The sequence below is a fragment of the Heptranchias perlo genome, chromosome 1 (assembly GCF_035084215.1).
Source record: "Heptranchias perlo isolate sHepPer1 chromosome 1, sHepPer1.hap1, whole genome shotgun sequence".
In the NCBI taxonomy this organism is placed as follows: Eukaryota; Metazoa; Chordata; class Chondrichthyes; order Hexanchiformes; family Hexanchidae; genus Heptranchias; species Heptranchias perlo.
In genome coordinates, this window is record NC_090325.1 from 141,778,405 (window position 1) to 141,803,427 (window position 25,023).

Genomic DNA, 25,023 nt, shown 5'->3' on the forward strand with positions numbered 1-25,023 from the left:
ATTCTACACATGTTGAATACTTCATCTCAGTTGGGCCACCTGGAAGAAGTCAGCAGGGACACAATTTGCTGAAGGGAGGGAAAATTGGAGGGAGAGGCAATTGGTTAGTCACTGTGTGTTCGTACACCTCTTAACAGCAAAATGGTAGATAATAAGGGGCCAAATTTCCTCAGCCTTTCTTGTATTAGATCACCATATTTGGAGTAGATGGGGATAGAAATTGGGATGCGACTTAATTAAGCTGCCCCCCCCCCCCCCCTCACGGCTGTTGAAATTTCCCCGCCATTTGTGGGTGGGCACGGGGTACGTCTATCCAGAAATTGATGGGTGAATGGAAATGCAGGAATGAAATCATACAATGTAATTTCCTTATTTGCACCCTTAGCAATGCTGGGGATAAGGGATTCCTGCGTGTTCCTGATACCTAGCATTGCTAAGGATGCCAGAGGGTTCCTCCACTGTAGTCAATTACATAGTGATTGACTGCAGTGGAGAAATGAGCATTTTGATACTGACATGAGCACCTGACCAATTTATGCAAATACCCTGACCCCAGACATTCTGATGGGATCAGGGGCAAGCTAGGGCCAGTGGATAGAAGTTCTACCCTGCTTACAGGTAAGACGGTCCCACAGGCTCCAAAGGAAATTCAGGCCCTAAGAGTGTCTTCAAAACCAATTTAATTTTACCTCTATGTATAGGATGATGGTTGTGAAAGAAAGGAAGATAATCAATCAATGTCTAAATTCCATTTGATAACCCGAATAAATAACTGGATCTGATGTTTATTTTCCAAAACAATATCAAAATATTAGGATGTTATTTTTCATAATTTTATTTAAATATTGTGGGCAAATTTCTATACAACTGTTTCCCTAGTTCATAAAAGAGAAACCAGTTATTTTAATCCAGTAATTATCAGCTTTTGATAGATTTACAGATTGTGATATAGAATTGTTATTTGGATGTGGGCATCACTGGCAAGACCAGCATTTATTGCCCATCCCTAATTGCCCTTGAGAAGTTGGTGGTGTGCCACCTTCTTGAACCGCTGCAGTCCGTCCATGTGTTGAAGGTTCTCCCACAGTGCTGTTAGGTAGGGAGTTCCAGGACTTTGACCCAGTGACAATGAAGGAATGGCTATATATTTCCAAGTCAGGATGGTATATGACTTGGAGGGGAACGTGCAGGTGGTGTTGTTCCCATGTGCCTGCTGGCCTTGTCCTTCTAGGTGGTGGAGGTCGCTGGTTTGGGAGGTGCTGTCGAAGAAGCCTTGGCGAGTTGCTGCATTGCATCTTGTAGATGGTACACACTGCAGCCACGGTGTGCCGGTGGTGGAGGGAGGGAGGGAATGTTTAAGGTAGTGAATGGGGTGCCAATCAAGTGGGCTGCTTTGTCCTGGATGGCGTTGAGCTTCTTGAGTGTTGGAGCTGCAGTCGTCCAGGCAAGTGGAGAGTATTCCACCCCCACCACCGCCCCCCGACTTGTGCCTTGTAGATGGTGGAAAGGCTTTGGGGCGTCAGGAGGTGAGTCACTCGCCGGAGAATACCCAGCCTCTGACCTGCTCTTGTAGTCACAGTATTTATGTGGCTGGTCCAGTTTAGTTTCTGGTCACTGGTGGCCCCCACAATGTTGATGGTGGGGGATTCGGCGATGATAATGTCGTTGAACGTTAAGGGGAGGTGGTTAGACACTCTTTTGTTGGAGATGGTCATTTCCTGGCACTTGTGTGGTGCGAATGTTACTTGCCATTTAACAGCCCAAGCCTGGACGTTGTCCAGGTCTTGCTGCATGTGGGCATGAACTGCTTCATTATCTGAGGGGTTGGGAATGGAAGTGAACACTGTGCAATCATCAGCGAACGTCCCCACTTCTGACCTTATGATGGAGGGTAGGTCATTGATGAAGCAGCTGAAGATGGTTGGGCCTTGGATACCTATTGTGCAGTACTTAAGAAACAGCATTGGGTTTAAGTACATTAAATGTTGTAAGTATTGGTTTTTATTTTCAGGTGCCCATTGTGAGAAATTTACCATGTAGTAATTTTTCTTGGTTTCTGTATAATTAATTGAAGTGACTCATGAACAGCAAAGCTGTATTTAAATTGTTTTGATTCTACAGGAGGACAGCAAACAGGCCCAGTTTTTAGCCTTGGCTGTAGTGTATTTTATCTCTGTATTGATGGTATCAAAATATCGAGAAATCCTGGAACCTCAGAAGGACAGAAAATTGTCCCGTAGTCAGTCTGTCAGAAGCACCGACAATACAAATGGGACGACACCAACAGGTTAGATTTGTGAATACAGCTTGTTATTTACTTTTGTACAGTCAGAGTATGTTCTAAATGAGTACTGTTTAATTTTTGATTCAGTATATTAGGAGTAATTTTAAGCCCCAAGAATGGGTGGGTTGGGGGTGGGTGGGAAGTTAAAATATTAACTTTTTGGAGCAGGACCGCATCCTGGCTCCAACAGGCCCACTTCTGGGTTTAACCCAGGCAGGTTTGTATGCATGTGCACAACACACACCAGGAAGCCCCGCCCCCACTAAAAGCCGGCGGGCCGATACTTAAATGCACCTCATTGAAATACTTGAGGTACTTAATATTTTGTGCATTGGAAAACTTAAATGAATTTAACCTTGCCTGCTTCTGATTCACGTCGGGTGAAAGCAGGCGGGAGGGGCTGGATCCATGAGGTGAGTGCCTTTATTGCACTGCTTGTGGGCCTGGAGGAGCAGGAGTGCTTCATCCAGGCCCATTAAGCTCACCTGGCCGACTTTTTTTACCCCCCCCCCCCCCCGGGATGGTGGGCCCCCCTCCAATGCTGGCTGACCCCCCCCCCCCCCCCCCCCCCAGTGTCATCCACATCCCCCCATCTCTCCGCCACCCCTCTGCTTTTTTTCCAGTGCCCCCCCCCCTCCAAAAAGGAGATTTGCAGCTCCTTTCGCAGCTGACAGGAAGCCAGCATGTCAGTCTGGCTGCCTGGCAAATGGGAAACCTGGAAGCTCAAATACTCAACTTCAATTGAGTTTGCTTCCGGGTGCCCCGCGCGATTATCTAAAGACGGGCTGGGTTCCCGGCTGAGTGAAAATCATGCCCATTATGTCCATAAAAAAAATTGTTCGACATACATAACTTCCAACTATTACTATTACAGACTTATGGATGTTATTTTTCTTTTATTATTTTAAAATGTTGAAAACCTTCTGGAGATATTAGCTGGCCTAACATAAAACTTTTTGAGGAAGACACATAGCCCTCTCTTTTCCAATCTTCTTGTTCTTGTTTTGCAAGCCCGCACACCAGTTGCAGGTGAGTGGGCCAGGTAGGCAATATGCTTTACTTTGCTGGCTGCAGGGAATTTGGGAGGGCAGACTGAGAACTGCTTGCTACCTAATTCCCCTCTTCTCCTGTGGTGAGACGTCAGGCTTTTTCTCACTACTTTCTCATGTAGATTGTGGACAAGAACTCCATGATCTGTACAGATGTCCCTTTTGTTTGTGGCATTTGAAAATTGCACCATACCACCCTCATCCAGATATATTTGATTTCAGCTTGTAAAAGTGAGCTTAAAAGTTGGTGGTTGAAGGATAAAACTGCATTGAAAATCATTTTTTTTAAATGTCTTTGAAAGAATGCTGTTATTAAATCTCTTAAAATGTTCTTAAGAATTTATGGGAGAACTGTATTCTGCTGAGTTGTCACTTATTCCTAATATTTATAGAGCAAGTTCTTGTGCTAATCGGGGTCTTTTGTCCATTCTTATGCTTTAAAATTGCTCATTGCAGGCCATGGTAGAGTGCAATAGTTTAACAAAGGCCAGTCTTAACTTTAAATCCTTCCTTTAGGCTGTAGTCAAAATGGTGGCATCCAGCTACAAGAACAACATAAATATAACTAAAATCTAATTCTGTTTTGTACTGAAAAAAAAAGTCTGCTGTGTCATATTAATTTTGGTAGTGTGGTGAGACATTGCCTCCCGTAAAAATCGAGGCCAGGAAGGTTGCAGGGGAACCGGGGAGCGGGCGGTGCACCCAGCAAAGTCAGGGACGTGGAGGCCCTGCTGATCTTAACGGCCGGGACTCATTTAAATAAACCTTTCAGTGTCCCAGCCAGATCGATTACCTGGCCGGCAGGAGGGAGTGGAAATTTAGTGGCAGGAGGCCGCACTTGTGAGAATGGTCCCTGTCAGTCAGATGTGGGGGTGGGGGGTGGAAAAGAGTCTTTGGTGGATGGGTGGGAATAGTGGGCACAGTCCTGAGCCTGCTGATCTGGGCAGAATTTGGCCAACCAGGAACACTTTGGGAGGTTGATCAGTTGAAGGGAGGATGTGGCCACAATCGGTTGCAGGGGGGATGGTCTGACTGCGATCGGTTGTGGGGGGGCGTCTGGCCACAATAGGCTGAAGGGAGGCTGTGGTCGCAATCAGGAGGGGTTCAGGGCTGTGGAGGCCCAAGGCTTCCTTGTGAGGCCTGAAGGAGTGTTCCTGGCCCAAGATTTCAGACAGGCAAAATTTTAAAACGTACCTGGGCCTCTTGTGGCTCGTTGGCTCCTCCCACCGTGTTCCTGCTGCCAGGCAGCAGACAGCACAGGACTCACCCTGTGTTGAAGTAAAAATTACGTTGTGACACCGATGACATCGGGCTGTGACTTTTGAACCTTAAGTAGGCCTTAACCTGCTTTTAGTGGGAGCCTCGTCCAGGGGCTGAATCGCCGGCCGGGGACACTTCCGGCTTGGAGATGGGGGGGGATTTACATGTTTAGGATTTTAATCCCTTTTCTGACCCTGTCTGCCCGTCAGAGGTGGGGGTGGGGGGGTTTAAAATTGAGGCCACTATGTTGAAGATCAGTTAGGACAGAAAAATACTTTCTAAATTGGTGATGAGAGTATTGTCTAAAATAGTAGCTTATGTCTGAATACTGTTCTTCCGCTTTCTCTACCCCCACTTCCAAAACTTAACATGAGAATTCATCACTTTTTGGGTGATATATGAAATTTAATTTCCAGTACAAATTATAGCCATATTTAAGTTTTAATTTTTTAAATTTATTTTTCTGCCAAGGTGCAGCAGGTATAGCTGTTCCAATGTCAAGTGATGATGCACCAATTCGAAGAGACTCTGGCATCGGAGAAGAACAGATTTTAAGTTCAGTCACTGACTTGGGTGCTGGGAATGGAGCTGTGCCTGAGATTGTCAGTGCTGGCCCAGATGCAATGAGCGAACTATTGTCAACCCTTTCCTCAGAGGTGAAGAAGTCACAGCCACAAGAAGGTAAAGGTGAAATTGGAAGTGATTCTGAAAGTAAGACGACATCTTCTGTACCATCTGGACCCCAAGGCAAAAATGTCAGTGTGAAGGACATCCTACGAAGTCTGGTGAATACACCTGCAGATAGTCTCGAAGCAGATATGGCACTAATAGGGCCAGCTTTTCTAGGAGTTATTGGAGATGCAGCAGCAGAACCATCTGTACAATTCCGTTCTTTTGACAGGTAAATATACAGTTGTCACACTTTTAAGGATTTTCATGTATTACTAAAGCTTATTTTACTATTTTCATTTTAAAGTTTGCTTCTTTTCATGTGTACAGGCATAAAATCTCCAAAAGCCTGGCAATGCCATTACATTGCAGTAGTACTGGATCCTTGCCTTTCCATGGCAGTATAATGCATTTCAGTTTTTAAAAAAAATAATATACCAGATTCCTCCACACTGGGTCGAACAGTGCAAGAACGGAGCAACCTAACAAATCTGTATAGAGTGCAAATAAAGCAGGCAGAAACCAGAGCATTATGATACAATGGTTAAGGTACAAATTAGATTTTTAATCTCAGCATGCCCCAGATGAGCTCTAGTTATACAGTACACCCTTGCGCACTGGCCAGTACAATACATTGCTGCTATCTAAACAACTAAGTGCCTTAATAGTTAGGTCAGCATGTCTGTCCCAATGTCTGCCAAATGTAAATGCTGTGTAAAATGCAGTAGTTAATTCACAATTGCTCATGTTGACAATCATTGCGTAAAATACTTGTTGTCTAAACATGATACTGTGACTTTTTAAATTTGCTTCCGTTCACAAAATGCTCCAGTAAGGACTGCTACAATGGCCTGGAATTTGATGGCAAAATAACAGCAAGTTAAAGTTAGTGTGTTTAAAAAAAATCCAGCAATTTGTGGTAACCTAGCAATATGCCGTGAGTTGCGACAAATTGCTGGACGATTTACGTTGGCTTCGCAAAAACTGGAACTCACCATCATCCTCCCCATGGAGTGCCAAGAAATTGCTGTATTTATGCTGTAAAAACAAATTAAACTCACCGCCAAAAGTTAGGGCTGCTGTTTAATGGCGTAAGGACCCTGTTATTAGGGTAATTTATGTTTCCAATGGCCTTCCACTTTGAAACCAGTTAGCAATTAAATGATAATTGTTCTGCACATGCCACATAAAGCATGCAACCAAGATGCAAGTTAAACTGATTTGTTTAACTGATTAAACTGATTTGTTAAATTGATTTGTTGTGGATTCTGGCTGGGAGTAAAGTCGATGCTAAGTTCATCACATTTCAGTTTGTCAGGATTTAGAGTTGCCCCACCTCTCTCAGCACGTGGGTCCACTAATTTGCAAGTAACCAACAATCAGCATGCTGATTCCATGAATTAAAAAAAACAATTTAAATCTGAACCCTGGGCAGGAAGCTGTCTTCTTCATATGTTTGTGTCATGTCCCATAGGCAAAAAAACTTAGAACTATACATTTTTCTGCATGTAATTTGGTGATAAACTTTGTTTAAATAATCAGATGTCGAAGCTGCCACTTCAGAGCTTTGCTAACCATTCAAATCCTTAAATTTAATTGGTTAAGGAGATAGACGATTGGTCCTGTCGTTCCCCTCACCGCACCATTATCAATTCGCACTTCCAGCAATTTGCAGTGCAAAATTAATTGGCGCTGAAGGGTGAGGAAAACAATCCAACTCATGCGCTCACCACGAGATGACCTGCTCCAGCAAATTCTGGGCCAATGTGCTTCCTGTGTTGTTCAGAACATGATAGACAAAGCACAATTGGCCTAAGAAATCAAGCTGTCTCCAGTTGGTTGCTTTTGAACACACACTGATGCTAATTGTGCTGAGAAAACACTGGATTCATAAGGTGCAGAGGACTTGAATATATTCAATGCGAAGGACTCCCAGTGTCTGATGTGGAGGTGACACTGGCATCTTACATCCCTTGTTGCCAAGCATTGACCAGCACCAAAAGGATGTTGGTGCAACTGGTATCAAGACCATATCAGTACAGAGTTCCATGTAAATCAAGGTAATGATGGTAAATATTAGTCTAATAATATGGGAACGAATATCACTTGGGAGAGTATTGCTGAGCAACTCCAGTCCCAGTTGGAACCTTAATTTAGTTCTTCGCAAGTTAATTGCCCCACCATTTGAACCTCTTTGGATGTGAGTGTTTGTTTCTTAGGTGGAAAACTGCCTTGGTGGTGGTGGTGGTGGTGGTGGTTTTGGCTTGCATAATTTGTCTACTGCCATTCCTCCTTGTACATCAATATAATTTGATTTTTGTACTCTTTAGAAGGCAGTCCTTGGGCTCCTTCCAAGTTTCATTTTGGTTGAGAAATTGTCCCATCATATTAACTGCAACCAGAAAAGTCAGGACTAGATGCTCATACACAGTAATTTAAGCAGTATTGACAGTTATTCATTTTCTATGGTGCAAGGACTCAAGGCAAACTTAGATGAAGCTGTGGCTAGCCAAATGGATAACTGATTGCATCCGACACTGCTATGATCATGCAGAGGAGGAGCCCAGGGGTAGGTTTCATCTATTCTGCTACTGCTTTCTGGGTGTGTCTCAAATTTCAATTGATGGCACATGTAACCTGCCACATGGAGCAATCCTCACGAATTTACTGAATATTATGAGATAGATTTAACTACAGTACAGGACATTGTCTTTGGCGATTAGTCTTGAGGGCTAATATTATACAAGACAAGTGCCAGGCAATGACCATCTCCAACAAGAGTGAGTCCAACCACCTCCACTTGATATTCAACGGCATTACCATCGCCGAATCCCCCACCATCAACATCATTGACCAGAAACTTAACTGGACCAGCCACACACATACTGTGGCTACAAGAGCAGGTCAGAGGCTGGGTATTCTGCGGCGAGTGACTCACCTCCTGACTCCCCAAAGCCATGAAACTACCGGATTGTCGTAAAAACCCATCTGGTTCACTAATGTCCTTTAGGGAAGGAAGCCTGCCGCCCTTACCCAGTCTGGCCTATATGTGACTCCAGACCCACAGCAATGTGGTTGATTCTTAATTGCCCTCTGAAATGGCCTAGCAAGCCACTCAGTTGTAAAATCTCGCTACGAAAAGTCATAATAAGAATAAAACCGGACGGACCACCCGGCATCGGACCACTAGGCACCGGACACGACAACGGCAAAACACCAAGCCCAGTCGACCCTGCAAGGTCCTCCTTACTAACATCTGGGGACTTGTGCCAAAATTGGGAGAGCTGTCCCACAGACTAGTCAAGCAACAGCCTGACATAGCCATACTCACAGAATCATACCTTTCAGCCAACGTCCCAGACTCTTCCATCACCATCCCTGATGGTGATGGAAGATGGTGGGACAGGACATACCCACCAGAGGTGGCGGTACAGTGATATACAGTCAGGAGGGAATAGCCCTGGGAGTCCTCAACATTGACTCTGGACCCCATGAAATCTCATGGCATCAAGTCAAACATGGGCAAGGAAACCTCCTGCTGATTACCACCTACCGTCCTCCCTCAGCTGATGAATCAGTCCTCCTCCATGTTGAGCACCTCTTGGAGGAAGCACTGAGAGTAGCAAGGGCACAAAATGTACTCTGGGTGGGGGACTTCAATGTCCATCATCAAGAGTGGCTCGGTAGCACCACTACTGACCGAGCTGGCCGAGTCCTGAAGGACATAGCTGCCAGACTGGGCCTGCGGCAGGTGGTGAGCGAACCAACACGAGGGAAAAACTTACTTGACCTCGTCCTCACCAATCTACCTGTCGCAAATGCATCTGTCCATGACAGTATTGGTAGGAGTGACCACCGCACAGTCCTCGTGGAGATGAAGTCCCGTCTTCGCACTGAGGACACCATCCAACGTGTTGTGTGGCACTACCACCGTGCTAAATGGGATAGATTCAGAACAAATCTAGCAGCTCAAAACTGGGCATCCATGAGGCGCTGTGGGCCATCAGCAGCAGAATTGTATTCCAGCACAATCTGTAACCTCACGGCCTGGCATATTCCTCACTCTACCATTACCAACAAGCCAGGGGATCAACCCTGGTTCAATGAGGAGTGTAGAAGAGCATGCCAGGAGCAGCACCAGGCGTACCTAAAAATGAGGTGCCAACCTGGTGAAGCTACAACTCAGGACTACATGTATGCTAAACAGCGGAAGCAACATGCTATAGACAGAGCTAAGCGATTCCACAACCAACGGACCAGATCAAAGCTCTGCAGTCCTGCCACATCCAGTCGTGAATGGTGGCGGACAATTAAACAACTAACGGGAGGAGGAGGCTCTGCAAACATCCCCATCCTCAATGATGGCGGAGTCCAGCACGTGAGTGCAAAAAACAAGGCTGAAGCGTTTGCAACCATCTTCAGCCAGAAGTGCCGAGTGGATGATCCATCTCGGCCTCCTCCCGATATCCCCACCATCACAGAAGCCAGTCTTCGGCCAATTCGATTCACTCCACGTGATATCAAGAAACGGCTGAGTGCACTGGATACAGCAAAGGCTATGGGCCCCGACAACATCCCAGCTGTAGTGCTGAAGCCTTGTGCTCCAGAACTAGCTGTGCCTCCAGCCAAGCTGTTCCAGTACAGTTACAACACTGGCATCTACTCGACAATGTGGAAAACTGCCCAGGTATGTCCTGTCCACAAAAAGCAGGACAAATCCAATCCGGCCAATTACCGCCCCATCAGTCTACTCAATCATCAGCAAAGTGATGGAAGGTGTCATCGACAGTGCTATCAAGCGGCACTTACTCACCAATAACCTGCTGACCGATGCTCAGTTTGGGTTCCGCCAGGACCACTCGGCTCCAGACCTCATTACAGCGTTGGTCCAAACATGGACAAAAGAGCTGAATTCCAGAGGTGAGGTGAGAGTGACTGCCCTTGACATCAAGGCAGCATTTGACCGAGTGTGGCACCAAGGAGCCCTAGTAAAATTGAAGTCAATGGGAATCAGGGGGAAAACTCTCCAGTGGCTGGAGTCATACCTAGCACAAAGGAAGATGGTAGTGGTTGTTGGAAGCCAATCATCTCAGCCCCAGGACATTGCTGCAGGAGTTCCTCAGGGCAGTGTCCCAGGCCCAACCATCTTCAGCTGCTTCATCAATGACCTTTCACTCCATCATAAGGTCAGAAATGGGGATGTTCACTGATGACTGCACAGTGTTCAGTTCCATTCGCAACCCCTCAAATAATGAAGCAGTCCGAGCCCGCATGCAGCAAGACCTGGACAACATCCAGGCTTGGGCTCATAAGTGGCAAGTAACATTCGCGCCCGATAAGTGCCAGGCAATGACCATCTCCAACAAGAGAGAGTCTAACCACCTCCCCCTGACATTCAACGGCATTACCATCACCGAATCCCCCACCATCAACATCCTGGGGGTCACCATTGACCAGAAACTTAACTGGACCAGCCATATAAATACTGTGGCTATGAGAGCAGGTCAGAGGCTGGGTATTCTGCAGCGAGTGACTCACCTCCTGACTCCCCAAAGCCTTTCCACCATCTACAAGGCACAAGTGTGATGGAATACTCTCCACTTGCTTGGATGAGTGCAGCTCCAACAACACTCAAGAAACTCGACACCATCCAAGATAAAGCAGCCCGCTTGATTGGCACACCATCCACCACACTAAACATTCACTCCCTTCTCCACCGGCGCTCTGTGGCTGCAGTGTGTACCATCCACAGGATGCACTGCAGCAACTCGCCAAGGCTTCTTCGACAGCACCTCCCAAACCCGCGACCTCTACCATCTAGAAGGACAAGAGCAGCAGGCACATGGGAACAATACCACCTGCACGTTCCCCTCCAAGTCACACACCAACCCGACTTGGAAATATATCGCCGTTCCTTCATTGTCGCTGGGTCAAAATCCTGGAACTCCCTTCCTAACAGCACTGTGGGAGAACCGTCACCACACGGACTGCAGCGGTTCAAGAAGGCGGCTCACCACCACCTTCTCGAGGGCAATTAGGGATGGGCAATAAATGCTGGCCTCGCCAGCGACGCCCACATCCCGTGAACGAATAAAAAAAAAGAAAGATGGTAGTGGTTGTTGGAGGCCAATCATCTCAGCTCCAGGACATTGTTGCAGGATTTCCTCAGGGCAGTGTCCTCGGCCCAACCATCTTCAGCTGCTTCATCAATGACCTTCCCCTCCATCATAAGGTCAGAAATAGGGATGTTCGCTGATGATTGCACAGTGTTCAGTTCCATTTGCAACCCCTCAAATAATGAAGCAGTCCGAGCCCGCATGCAGCAAGACCTGGACAACATCCAGGCCTTGGGCTTATAAGTGGCAAGTAACATTCGCGCCAGATAAGTGCCAGGCAATGACCATCTCCAACAAGAGAGTGTCTAACCACCTCCCCTTGTCATTCAACAGCATTACCATCGCTGAATCCCCCACCATCAACATCCTGGGGGTCACCATTGACCAGAAACTTAACTGGACGAGCCATATAAATACTGTGGCTACGAGAGCAGGTCAGAGGCTGGGTATTCTGCGGCGAGTGACTCGCCTCCTGACTCCCCAAAGTCTTTCCACCATCTACAAGGCACAAGTCAGGAGTGTGATGGAATACTCTCCACTTGCTTGGATGAGTGCAGCTCCAACAACACTCAAGAAGCTCGACACCATCCAAGGTAAAGCAGCCCGCTTGATTTGCACCCCATCCACTACCCTAAACATTCACTCCCTTCGCCACCGGCGCACAGTGGCTGCAGTGTGTACCATCCACAGGATGCACTGCAGCAACTCGCCAAGGCTTCTTCGACAGCATCTCCCAAACTTGCGACCTCTACCACCTAGAAGGACAAGAGCAGCAGGCACATGGGAACAACACCAACTGCATGTTCCCCTCCAAGTCGCAGCGGTTCAAGAAGGCGGCTCACCACCACCTTCCCAAGGGCAATTAGGGATGGGCAATAAATGCCGGCCTCGCCAGCGACGCCCACATCCCATGAACGAATAAAAAAAAAAGGCGAACCATGGGGTGCGAGCCCAGGCCGGCAGGGGTCCACAGTAGTATTGTGGAGCCATGCGGAATGCGCACAAGCTCCTCTTGGCTGCACTGAAGTGAAAATATTAAATTCACTTACTTTTTGTTGGCGGTCTCCAGTCCTGAAACAGGCATGAGGATACCAATTTGCATATGCATGGTGTCTAACGCAGGCACCCTGCACACTTGGAAGTCACCAGCTGCCAATTTGAAAGCCAGCGCATTTCCGGGAGAGATGAGGCGTGAGAGATCGCAACCCAAAATTGGTGGTCCCTCATCACTAATTTTTCTCCCAAAAACAGGAATGATGAGGAACAATTTTTCCACCGGAATTGAACACAATACTCCAGCTGAGACCTATAGAGTTTTAGCATAACTTGGTTTTGTACTGTATGCCTCTATTTCTAAATTGTAAACAATTTTACAACACCAAGTTATAGTCCAGCAATTTTATTTTAAATTCACAAGCTTTCGGAGATTTTCTCCTTCCTCAGGCAAATGTTTCAAGATCTCCTTGAAGCCTACGCATTTATACATATTGAACAATAATACATATTGAAAATAAAATTGCTGGACTATAACTTGGTGTTGTAAAATTGTTTACAATTGTCAACCCCAGTCCATCACCGGCATCTCCACATCATGACTACCATCTATTTCTAAAGCCAGGGAAACCAAATGCATTTTCAACTTGCCCTTCTCCTTCAGTAATTTGTGTACATGCACCCCCAGGTGTCTCTGTTCCTGCACCCCCTTTAAAATTGTACCATTTAGTTTATATTGCCTCTCCACATTCTTCCTACCAAAATGTATCACTTCACACTTATTTGTGTTTAATTTCATATGCCACGTGTCTGCCTATTTCACCAGTCTCTCTGTCCCTCCTGAAGTCTTGTTATCCTCCACATTGTTTACTACTTTTCTGAGTTTTGTGTCATCTGCAAATTTTGAAATTATACCCTCTATACCCAAGTCCAGGTCATTAGTATATATCAAAAAGAGCAGTGGTCCCAATACTGGTCCCTGGGCAACACCACTGTTTACTTCCCTCCTGTCTGGAAAAACAACCATTCACCACTACTCTCTGCTTTTTGTCCCTTAGCCAATTTTGTATCCACGCAGCTGCTGTCCTTTTGATCCCATGGGCTTTAATTTTACTAACAAGCCTATTATATGGTACTTTATCAAATGCCTTTTGGAAGTCCATATACACATCAATTGCACTACCCTCATCAACCTCTCCGTTACTTCATCAAAGAACTCAATCAAGTTAGTCAAACATGATTTGCCTTTAACAAATCTGTGCTGACTTTCATTTATGAGTCCATACTTTTCCAAGTGTCAATTAATTTTGTCCCGGATTATTGTCTCAGTTTCCCCACCACTGAGATTAGGCTGACTGGCCTGTAGTTGCCGGGTTTAACCCCTCTCCCCTTTTTTAAACAGGGGTGTAACATTTGCAATCCTCCAGCACCCCTCCCATATCTAAGGAGGTTTGGAAGATTGTGGCCATATCCTCCACAATTTCCACTCATACTTCCATCATGAACTTGGATGCATCCCATCTGGACTGGGTGATGTTTCTACTTTGAGTACTGCTAACCTTTTAAGTACCTCTTTATCTTTTTTTTATCCTATCCAATATCGCTACTACCTCCTCCTTTACTGCTACAATGGCAGCATCCCCTTCTCTAGTGAAAGTATTCGTTTAGTGCCTCAGCCATGCTTTCTGCCTCCACAGGAAGATCATCTTTTTTGTCCCTAATTGGTCCTAACCTTTGACTACCTTTTTCATCAACTGGCGAAATGGCATAGGTCCCGGGTCTTTGTTGCAGGAGTAGGTAACCATTTGTGATTGCATACCTGCAATATTGTATTCTCTCGGTGTTATCAGTGTATAGTTTCTACAGAACTCATCAAGCTCAGATATATTCCTACGGAGTGTGAAGGATGCATAACATTTATAGAACAAAGACCCTGCTAAACAGCTGATTTTACTTTTAGGATGGCAATATGTTTTTAAAAAAAAAACTACCTAGAGTAAAGTGATGTATTCTCTTAAACTGTTGGACATCACTCATCTCATTCTCTGGAATTTGCTCCCTAACCCCCTCCACCTCCCTCTCTTTCTTCAAAAACATTCTTGAAGTCCAACTCTTTGACAAAGCCTTTGGTCAGCCTTCCTACCATCTCTGGGATGCTCTTTATGCTAAAGGTGCTATCTAAATACAAGTTATTGTTGAGTAATTGTGGAGAATTGGAGCCTCAGCATGCAGCACCATGATGTGGTGCTTCATGAGGTGGGGTGGTGGCGGTCATGCCTGTCGACTATATCTTGGCTGAGTCGTTGACCTCAATTATATTTTAGTGAGGAGTTGCTGAGTGAAAATCAGCAGCTTACTTACAGGGAGAGAAGATACATCATAGTTTATCATCATAGGGTCTGTACCTCTTAGCAACTGACTCAAAAGTGGCATTAGACTTCCTGATGTCTTAGTGGGTAAGTGCACAGCTTTGTACCACAATGGCAATGCAGGCCAGGAAGAACAAAAAACAAAATACTGCAGATGCTGGAAATCTAAAATAAAAATAGAAAATCTGGTAACAGTGGGGCAGGTTACATCTGTGGAGAGAGGAAAAAAGTAGAGTTAACTTTTCAGGCTGATAACCTTTCTTTTCGAGGTTATCGACCTGATACGTTAACCCTACCTTTTTTTCTCTCTGTAGATACTGCCTGACCTGCTGCGTGTTCCCAGCATTTTCTGTTTTCAAACCAGGAATAATTTGGTCCAGTTCCTGGTTTGTGCTGAACTAGCTGATTTCTGCTAGAGAAATTGTACGGTGCTATAATTGGTCTCTATCTGCCTGAGTTAGAGAGAGAAAGAAAAAAAATTAGACTTCATGCTCCTGATCACTATCCCATGACTCTTGATATCAAGTAATGTGAGTTGAGAACATGAGCAGGCTTTGGCACAATGCCTTTATAGTTGAATAGTGTGCAGGCATGCAACGTCAAGGTTCACATATGAATGCCTACTTTGGTGACTACTGGTTTCCATGGAAGCATTCCCCAGCATGAGTCAGTGTCCTCACGAGGGGAAAATTGACAGTGTGGATAGGGGGAGAGAAAAACAAATGGTGACATTGGTGGAGGTCTTCTAACAGGTTGCTTGTTTCTGCATCTCTTTAAGCAATAGTTTGTGCAGAGCAAAGGGGAAGGTAAAGAAGGAAAACAAATGGGTATGTCCCCTTGCTCTGAAAGGATTTTCTGCACATTTGAGCCAACAAGGGGAAATTTTAAGCCCAGTAACTGGAGTATCAAAGGAATTGTTAACTACTACTTGATGTGTTACAGAGGTGATCAACTATGTGTTACTTTAACATTTGATCACTATTAGAGTTAGTGATATACTGTATCTTAAAATACAAATGTTTGCAATGCTTCGAATTACAGATTTCTAAAGTACAGCTGGAGAAATTGCTCACTGTTCAAAGGGAATTAGGGCTTAATGTAATTGTAAGCAACTTTCCATGTTCAGGTATCAGTAATGTGAATGGAAAGTTTTGTATCTGGTTTAGATTTAATTTATTGTCTAGGACCAGCAACATTACTTGTTGAGTCAGCAAGTTAATGTCTCTTTGGAAAAGACACCTTGTTAAATGCAGACTCCATTCAGTAGCCTGACAGTGTAATATCTATGGCAATTTCAAGACATCTCTCTGATCCTGCATTTATCTAAGGAATGCCTTGTCAGAAATCCGAACTCTCCTCATATCTTAAGGATTATCAACTTCTACTGCCAGCCATAGCTGGAAAACGTACAGTAACAGCTTAGTGAGTGCTGCCTGCTGAGTCTCCCATTTCTAGTAGACTTTTAAACAAGGTGCATCTTGGTTCAATCCCATGCCAAAACTTTTTGTTATCTGATGTGGAGATTCACATCATTGGTGAATAGGTGCTGGGTGTGCGATGTTATCTTGATGGAGCCTTGTGTCTTGTCTGGTCTTTCCATCAAATGCTGTGCTTATGTTCCCAGCCACCCATGCTTCTGGAGCAGACCAGATGCAAAGATCTTAATTGCATGTTTAGAACAGTCAGTACTTTTTTCCACACAAAACACAATTCTGGTATTATGATTAATTTGGAAGATTAGTTGTCTCCAAATCTGTAGGAATGCTTGTAGGAAATTATTCCTTTAATTAGCATATAAAATTTTAAACCCAAAATTTCACCTAAGGAAATCTCAACTGATTCAACCATTAAAAATAATCCAGCACCACGATCATTTTAACATAAAGATTGCTGGTACATTTAAGAAATTTCTACGGCTGAGTTGAAATAAATGTTTAATATTTTTAAAGTAATAAATTGTAGCCAGCAGGCAAGTAATATTCATTTATGGTATTTAGAAAGGTGCATAAATTGTGGTTTCCACCTCAAAAGTTGAATACTTCGGTTAAAGATGCAGTAGGCAGGATTTGATAATGGTTGAATTTATAGTATTGTAATTCTATTAACTAGCAATCTGCCTGCCAAATTCAAGTATTGCTTTTCTTTTTATGAAATCAATATTATGAAAAGCAGTGAAACAACCTGTTTCCTGCATTTCCTATGCAGCATGTGGTACAGAGACAGCCATGATAGACTGTCTACCCCATCTGTCATTGTGCCAGACCAGGAGACAGAATGGAGGGAGGCTGGACAGATGAGTTAAGGGCACACTGTTGTAATCATTTTGAAATAAAAATAACCTCAGAAGAAATGGAGGTAAAATATTTCATTTTTAAAAAAAAAAGACTTTATGCATCTATTGCTTCTTCACTGATCAGATTTATCAAATGCATTCAAAAATATTCATGAACAACTTTCCTTTTCTTTTAGATGGTTGTACATTTTTGACGTACAGCATTAAGATTTTCCCAGATTGTTCATTTCCATAGCTACTGGAGTATATAACCTCAAATCTCAAGGGCTGCTTTCAAATTTGACTCCACTGCCTTAGATTACAATGTTTCATCTTATCTACACCAGATAAGATTCTCACTGGAAATGCTCTGGTTTTTGAAGTACATAGTGCAATTCACCCCTTAGTTGAGGGTGTTTGTGGAAATTATGCAGTTAGGAAGGCCTATAAAAATTTTCAGACTCCTTTATGCATACAGGTTAAGTATTGTGGGTAACAAACTTCAAATATTTTTTTAAAAAATTGTTTACGGTATTGCTGGTTGGGGGCAGTTCAATTGATGCATTCCTTTAATAATTATGGTTAAGGTTTTTAAATCCAATTCTTGAAAAATTAAATATGGTCAATGTGATAACATAAAAATTACACTTAAAATTGCATAGTACTAAAATGCTTCTGAGACAGTCTCTCAATGTGCAAAATACAATCTGTGGAATGTAAAAATAGCTCACCAATGATTAGGTGCTTTCACAGGTATGAAAAGCCTCTCAAGTTCTCAGTCTTTTGTATATCTCAACACAAGTGAAAGAATGCCTGTAATCTCATTGTCTTTAAAATAGTGTTATCATGAATGTGACTTCTAATGAGTCGTTATGTCGACCTCCAAATCAGACCTGGAACATCACAAATATTCCAAGCTGTTATGTTTCTTACAAACAATTTTTTTTGATTTTCATGTGTCCTACCCAGAATAAATCGGCACTGTATTAATTTGTTTACACTGTGCTTGAAAAATTGACTCTTCCTCTAAATAGGCTCCTTAATAAATGGCTATATTATGCAGAATTTTGCATTAATTTTGGATACTTCAACAATGTTAAATTGTAATATAATGAACCTACGTGCAATTTAAGAAATTAATGCAATACATGGAATAGGTTTGAACTTAACAGTATAGCCTTAGTTCAGTTTAAATTTTAAATATGTATATAAAGAATGTTAAGAAATTTATTAGCAATACTTCATAATGTCACTCAAACACCTTGCTTAGAATTGTAATGAGTTGTAATACATGATCTTAGTAATTGTAGGTTGTTAGAGAAAACCAAAATGCTTTGTGATTATGCGAAGGAAGATGTATGAAAATTCAGTTTAGTAAATAGTGACAAGCTTGATCTCACATGTATTGAATTGAGTGAGAAAAATGGTCTGAACAAATGTAAGTGGTCATTACTTTTTGGGGAATCTTTTTATGCCAGCCATCACAACTGTTGAAATGAATGTCATAGTGAGATTATGCATTTATGTTTGTGGAAGTAGAGACTGCAAAATTGCATACTGAATTAAGTATAGTCTAGACATAGTTAACGCCTGATAATTAACAATAAGTGCTGCTGTGGGAGTCAGACATTTATCAACTTTTACGCATTTACCCAATTAGCTGGATTTCTATGTCTCAATAAACATCATGGAAAAAAGCCTTCATTTTCTTGTAAACAATTTTACAACACCAAGTTATAGTCCAGCAATTTTATTTTAAATTCACAAGCTTTCGGAGATTTTCTCCTTCCTCCACTTCATTTTCTTAGTCAGATCTGTTAACTAATAAAGTACAAGCACAACATTCTTCAGAGAATATTTGGAGTAACAAAGGACCAATATTGGGTTGAAACTTGGGTAGTATTTTGACATCATAACTGTTACACATGGCCAGATTGACATCTTTTTGTCCAGTATTAATAGTTTAGGTTGTATTTTTACATTTATTAACAGAATATAATCAGTGGAACAGAACATAAATAGGATTAAATTGTGTATCTTACCTGGCCTCATCTTACATGTTGAAAATTGTTATCCTGTTCTATTCTGTCCTGTATCAATTTGGAAGGTTAGAGCCATATAAAAGATGAAGGGGCAGAGTTGGGTGGTGGGGGGAAGAGAATCCATTACTTCTGGGGGAGGAAGCAAACAGAACAAATGCTTTAGTTGGTGCATAGGGATAATACAGAACCCCAGATATTACAATGTTTTGGATTATCTTAAAATAGCAGACATTCTTTGAAAATGAATTACAATTGGACAGCTCCCTACCACAATATTTTGGTGTCTGAAAACGCTGTGCCACAAAATGATGAGATGTGTGCGCGTATCCCGGATTTGCAAATATAACAAGCTCCTCATATTGGTTATACTATGAGAAGGAGGCTCCAAGTGGAACCAGAAAATGCTGGAAATATACATCAGGTCAGTTAGCATCTGTAAAGACAAAAGATCAGTTATGATATTTTGGGTGTGTACCCTTCAGAATTGATGCTGACCGACCTGTGTACTTCGAGAAATTTCTGTGTTTTTATTTCAATTCCTAGCATTTGAGGTTTTTCCTTTTCTTAATTTGGGCCCCATTGAAGGCTAGGTAATTTTGTTTTTTCTCACAAGAGGGAACATTAAGGGCAAATCATCCTTGGGCACAAGCACACCACCAAACAACTGGTCAGAGTTGCCATTGGGAGAGGTTTTGAAGCAAGTTGGCTGCCTGCCCTCTTGAATGGTGAATTATGTATGATGGGGGTGACCAATAGAAATGAGAAAATAACTAGGTTATTCATCAATGTTGGTTACCGTGTCATTTTTCTAATTTTTAGTACGTAGGCTTTATACTCTGATCAGATGAGATTTGTGCGAGATGGTTGTTTAGAGATTCCCACTATTTTACAGATTTTGCTTTTTAGGGATGTGCATTTTGAATACCATTTGACAGAAGATCAAGCTTCAGCAGAATTATGTCCCACTAGAATGGTGTCTCCTGTTTATGTTCAGTAGGCACAAAGAAGGCTACAGTTAGCATCAGAAATGTGGTAACGATAGTTACTGACATAGATGTGCCAGGCTTTTCAAAGGAATTTTATTACTGTTTCCAGACCTCTGCTGGGATAAAATAGGATGATGTTTCATTATTTTTGTAGACAAATTTGTAAGCGATGTTTCGTTTACACCTCTGTGAAGTGCCTTGGGACATTTTTCTATGTTAGAGACTATGCAAATGTAAGTTGTTATCGTAAGTGGAGTTACTTCTGTACCTTATTTTCTTAATGTTTGAATTTTTTTTTAGAAGTGTTGTGGTAGCTCCTAAAAAGCCTCTAATTGCTGTTGGAAGTGAAAGTATTACTCCTGCTACTACAGATGCTTTTAGTGTGGTTTCTACTACAGACTCTGCAGTGGACACTGCTGTTGAACCTACAGGTAAATCTCTGACATTTTTTTCAATACAGGTATGATGAGAGTAGATTTATGACTTTTATGCTTAACTGCTATATAAAGTGTTTTATTGTTATTTAGAAAGTATTTGCAACAGTCAAAACACATACCCAATATTAACCCAGGTGTTTTGAGTTTAATTTACCAGATTAGAGAAGTTTTTGCTGAAACACCATAAAGGTTGTTTTCAGGCAATTCCTGACTGTACAACAAAGTGGCTCTTTTGGATTATGGCTGGGAAATTAGAGTTTTTTGTGTCCTTTTGAAGGTTTTTCTTTGAAGGTTTATTTTCTGAGCATTAAATACATTTACTTTTCATATAAAAGCGATTTCTGCAATTACCTGACACTATCATAATATAATCACTTAAATTGTGTGCTATTAACATAATTGTGTTGCACCTTGCTCTCTCCAGTATGCTAATATAGACCCCATTATGATGTGGCAGTACCTGTCCCATGCTATAATATTTTGCCATGTTAGAGATCTTTATTGATACTGTAATGTTAAAAGCAAACTATATTAATTGTAGATATTTAGTGTAGTAAAAAGTTACGTAGATAATAAACGGCTCATGACACTTGATTTTAGTAGCGGCCTGTAAAATGCTGGTATTTTAAGTCTATTTGAATTACCTTAAAAAAAAAATTGATTTCTTATACATATTGTTTTAGACTGATGTGCAACTGCATAGATTGTTTCCTAAATGAAATACTTTTAAACTTACAAGCTATACTGCAACCATAGATACATTGTTACTGTCTCATTGTTAACATTATTTTTCTAGTATGCTTTTTACAAGCTTATAGCCCTAACATTAAAAAACTGAATTTATGTCAGTGATACACATTTGATTTTACCTGCATATACCATTTTAAAAAAAGCCTTTTGACATTAAACAGACCTACAATAATCATACTACAGTTTTTAAGGCTAAACAAATAGCAAAATTTGCTCCATGTTTTTAAAACACACTAGTGGAGCCATTACTAGATTAGTCCCTGATGAATTTGTATAAACAATGGACTTTCTCCAGGAAGATGCTAGACAGATGATCTATTTGCATTTTCTTTCAAGTCTCCATGAGGGTCTGTTAAACTGTCATTCAAAAGGAGCCAGTTTATCAGTGAGGGATTAACGTAGATAAGTCAATTTGGTTGTACATGTTTAATTGGGCTACTGCATCTGGCCAGATTTACTCGTTTTGCTTTAGTCAGTCTGAACGTTCTTGAACTCGTGCATATTATGGTTTCATAATTGGAACTTAAGAATTTTGTTTTCTTGTCTGTACTGCCTTTTAACATATTAAAATTAAATTCCTTAGTCACTATTTATGTAACTTTTCATTTGAAAGTATTTTCTCTGCTTCCCAATGTTAGTTGCTTTCAAAAACTAAACTAGAATCACTCCATGCGTCATATTCGTGTATCAGTTAAAAAGTGATTTCCATTTTAATAACTTAATGTCCTGCTGAATTTTAAACCAACTTCAAATGTCCTCTGAGATGTTGGGTTAATTTTTAAAATTCCATTTTGAAACTGTTTAAACCTGTGACTTCTACCACCTAGAAGTACAGGTGCAGAGGAACACCAGCACCTTCAAGTCACATGCCATCCTGACATATAACGTCGTTTCTCCATTGTTGCTGGGTCAAAATCCTGGAACTTCCTACCTAACAGCATTGTGGGCCCACCTTCACCACATGGACTGCAGCACTTCAAGAAAGCCCTCCACCACCTTCTCAGGGCAACCAGAGATAGGCAATAAATAATATCCACATTCCGAGAAAGATCCTACAGAATTCTTGCTCCTGATCGCTATCTAGTGATCCCTACTAGAAGTGCATGCATGTGGACATTGGGCCACCTTTAGTGTTATCATGTTGGCTACTTGCTGCAGGTCTACATAGAATGCTAGGGATATGGCTGTTTTGTTGTGTACTGCTGTACAGTTTTAAAGGGGGTGCAGGAACAGAAAGCCCTGGGGTGTACGTACACATGTCTTTGAAGGTGGCAGGACAAATTGAAAAGGCTGTTAAAAAGGTATATGGGATCCTTGGCCTTTGAAATGGAGGCATAGAGTACAAAAGCAAGGAAGTCATGCTAAACCTTTATAAAACACTGGCTAGGCCCCAGATGGAGTATTGTGGCCAATTCTAGGTACCACACTTTAGGAAGGATGTTAAGGCCTTAGAGAGGGTGCAGAGGAGATTTACTAGAATGGTTCCAGGGATGAAAGACTTCAGTTATGTGGAGAGACTGGAGAAATTGGGGTTGTTCCCCCATTAAAGCAGAGAAGGTTAAGGGGAGATTTGTTTGAGGTGTTCAAAATCATGAAGGGTTTTGATAGAATAAATAAGGAGAAACTGTTTCTAGCGGCAGAAGGATTGGTAACTAGGGGACACAGATTTAAGGTAATTGGCAGAAGAACCAGAGGTGACATAAGGAGAAAATTTATTATGCTGCAAGTTATGATCTGGAATGCACTGCCTGAAAGAGTGGTGGAAGCAGAGTCAATGATAGCTTTCAAAAGAAACTTGGATAAATACTTGAAGGGAAAACATTTTCAGAGCTATGAGGAAAGAGCAGTGGAGTGGGACTAATTGATTAGCTCTTTCAAAGAGCCGTCACAGGCACGATGGGCCGAATGGCCACCTTCTGTGTTGTATCATTCTATGATTCTATGATAATGGTATCCAAGTCTTAAACTGGTTGTGTACCCTGCCAAACTTTGAGACTGGTAAGCAGCACAAGATGAGGTCTTCATTTTTAAAAAAACACATAGACGTACAGTATAATCTTTAGGGGCACAATACTTTCATGTGATTTCCTCATGTCAACTTTAATGTTGTAGTACTCATTTTAGTTTGGATTAGCTCGATCTGAGCCATTTTTATTGATGTACAACACATTGGCCCATAATTTGCTGAAAAAATAACAGCACGAGAATGAATGCACCCCATTATTAAAGTGCAAATTGGCCAGCAACTCGTGGCGACTAGGAGATACCCCGTGCATTGTGAATTGTCACAAGTTGCTGGACAATTTGTACCACTCCGCCAGTAGCGTCGGAAAAACGGCATCTCACCCTTAACCTCCCCACGATTTTCATGAAGTTGCTGCATTTGCGTATTAATTGCTCATTAAACTCAGGGGAACCAGGACGTAGCAGCAGAGAAGAGAAACAAGGTGCATAGAAAACTAAGAGGAACAAACAGAACAGAATAAAGAATAGTGTGGAAAATGCAGTATTTAGTTGGAGGAAAAAAGCAAAGCAGACTAGCATGGTGTTGGAATGCATGTGTGTTAATGCGAGGAGTGTTACAAATAAGGTTGATGAGCTGCAGGCACAAATTGCTACATTGGTTTATGATATAGTGGCTATAATGGAGACCTGACTTAAACATGGGCAGGAATGGGAACTAAACAATCCTGGCTACAATGTATTCAGGAGGGATAGGGAAGGAAAAAAGAAAGGAGGGTGGGGGGGGTGGTGGCAGTATTGATCAAGGATAATGTCACTGTTCTACAGCAGGATGATAAACTAGAGGGTTCGAAGACTGAATCTGTTTGGTTAGAGTTAAGGAACAGAAAAGGAACTGTTAACTATAGACCCCCAAATATTGAGAAGGAGATAGAGGAGCAAATATGTAGGCAAATTTCAGAGAAATGTAAAAATAATAGAGTAATAGTAGGGAACTTCAATTACCCAAATATAGCCTGGGGAAAAAACAGTGTAAAGGGCAAGGAGGATGAAGAATTCCTAAAATGTGTACAGGAAAACTTTCTTAATCAGAATATTTCTAATCCAACGAGGAAGGAAGCAGTGCTAGATCTGGTACTATGGAATGAAGTTGGGCAAGTGGAGTGTGTTTTGGTGGGAGAAGATCTGGGTAATAGTGATCATAATATAAATAGATATGAAGTAGTTACAGAAAGGGACAAAGAAAAATCAAAAGTGAAAATACCCAACTGGAAGAGAGCCAATTTCAGTGATTTGAGAAGGGATCTAGCACAGGTGGACTGGAAATAAAGATTGGCCAAGAAAACAGTAAACGAGCAATGGTAGGCCTTCAAGGTGGAGATTGTTTGTGTACAAACCAAGCATATTGCCATTAGGAGGAAAGATAGGCCATCCAAAGCTCGAACTCCCTGGATGACACAGGAAATAGGGAATAAAATAAAACGTGAAAAGGAGGTTTATGACAAGTGTCAGGTACAAAATACAGTAGAAAACCAGACAGAATACAGAGAGCGCAGGGGGAAATTGGAAAAGGATATCACAAGAGCAGAGAGAGAATATCAGAAAAGATTAGTGGGTAACATAAAAGGGAACCCAAAAATCTTTTATATAGATATAAAATGTAAAAGGATAGTTAAAGGAATGGTGAGGTTGATTCGGGACAGAGGGAAATTTTCTTGTGGAACCAGAGGGCATGACCGAGGTACTGAATGAGTACTTTGCAAATGTCTCCACAGAAGAAGAGGATGAAGTTAATGTCACAGAAGAGGGAGTGGAGATATTGGATAGGATAAAA

The 25,023-nt window shown here is 42.2% G+C and overlaps 1 protein-coding gene across 1 annotated transcript in view; it reads left to right on the top strand.

Moving 5' to 3' along the window:
- lrba (LPS-responsive vesicle trafficking, beach and anchor containing) overlaps positions 1-25,023 on the top strand; it is a 753,934-nt gene that overhangs the window by 204,455 nt on the left and 524,456 nt on the right. The window contains exons 28-30 of the mRNA XM_067992149.1: positions 2,122-2,287; positions 5,065-5,494; positions 20,341-20,471. Of these exons, the coding sequence (XP_067848250.1) occupies positions 2,122-2,287; positions 5,065-5,494; positions 20,341-20,471 (727 nt within the window). The remainder of the gene's footprint in view (positions 1-2,121; positions 2,288-5,064; positions 5,495-20,340; positions 20,472-25,023) is intronic.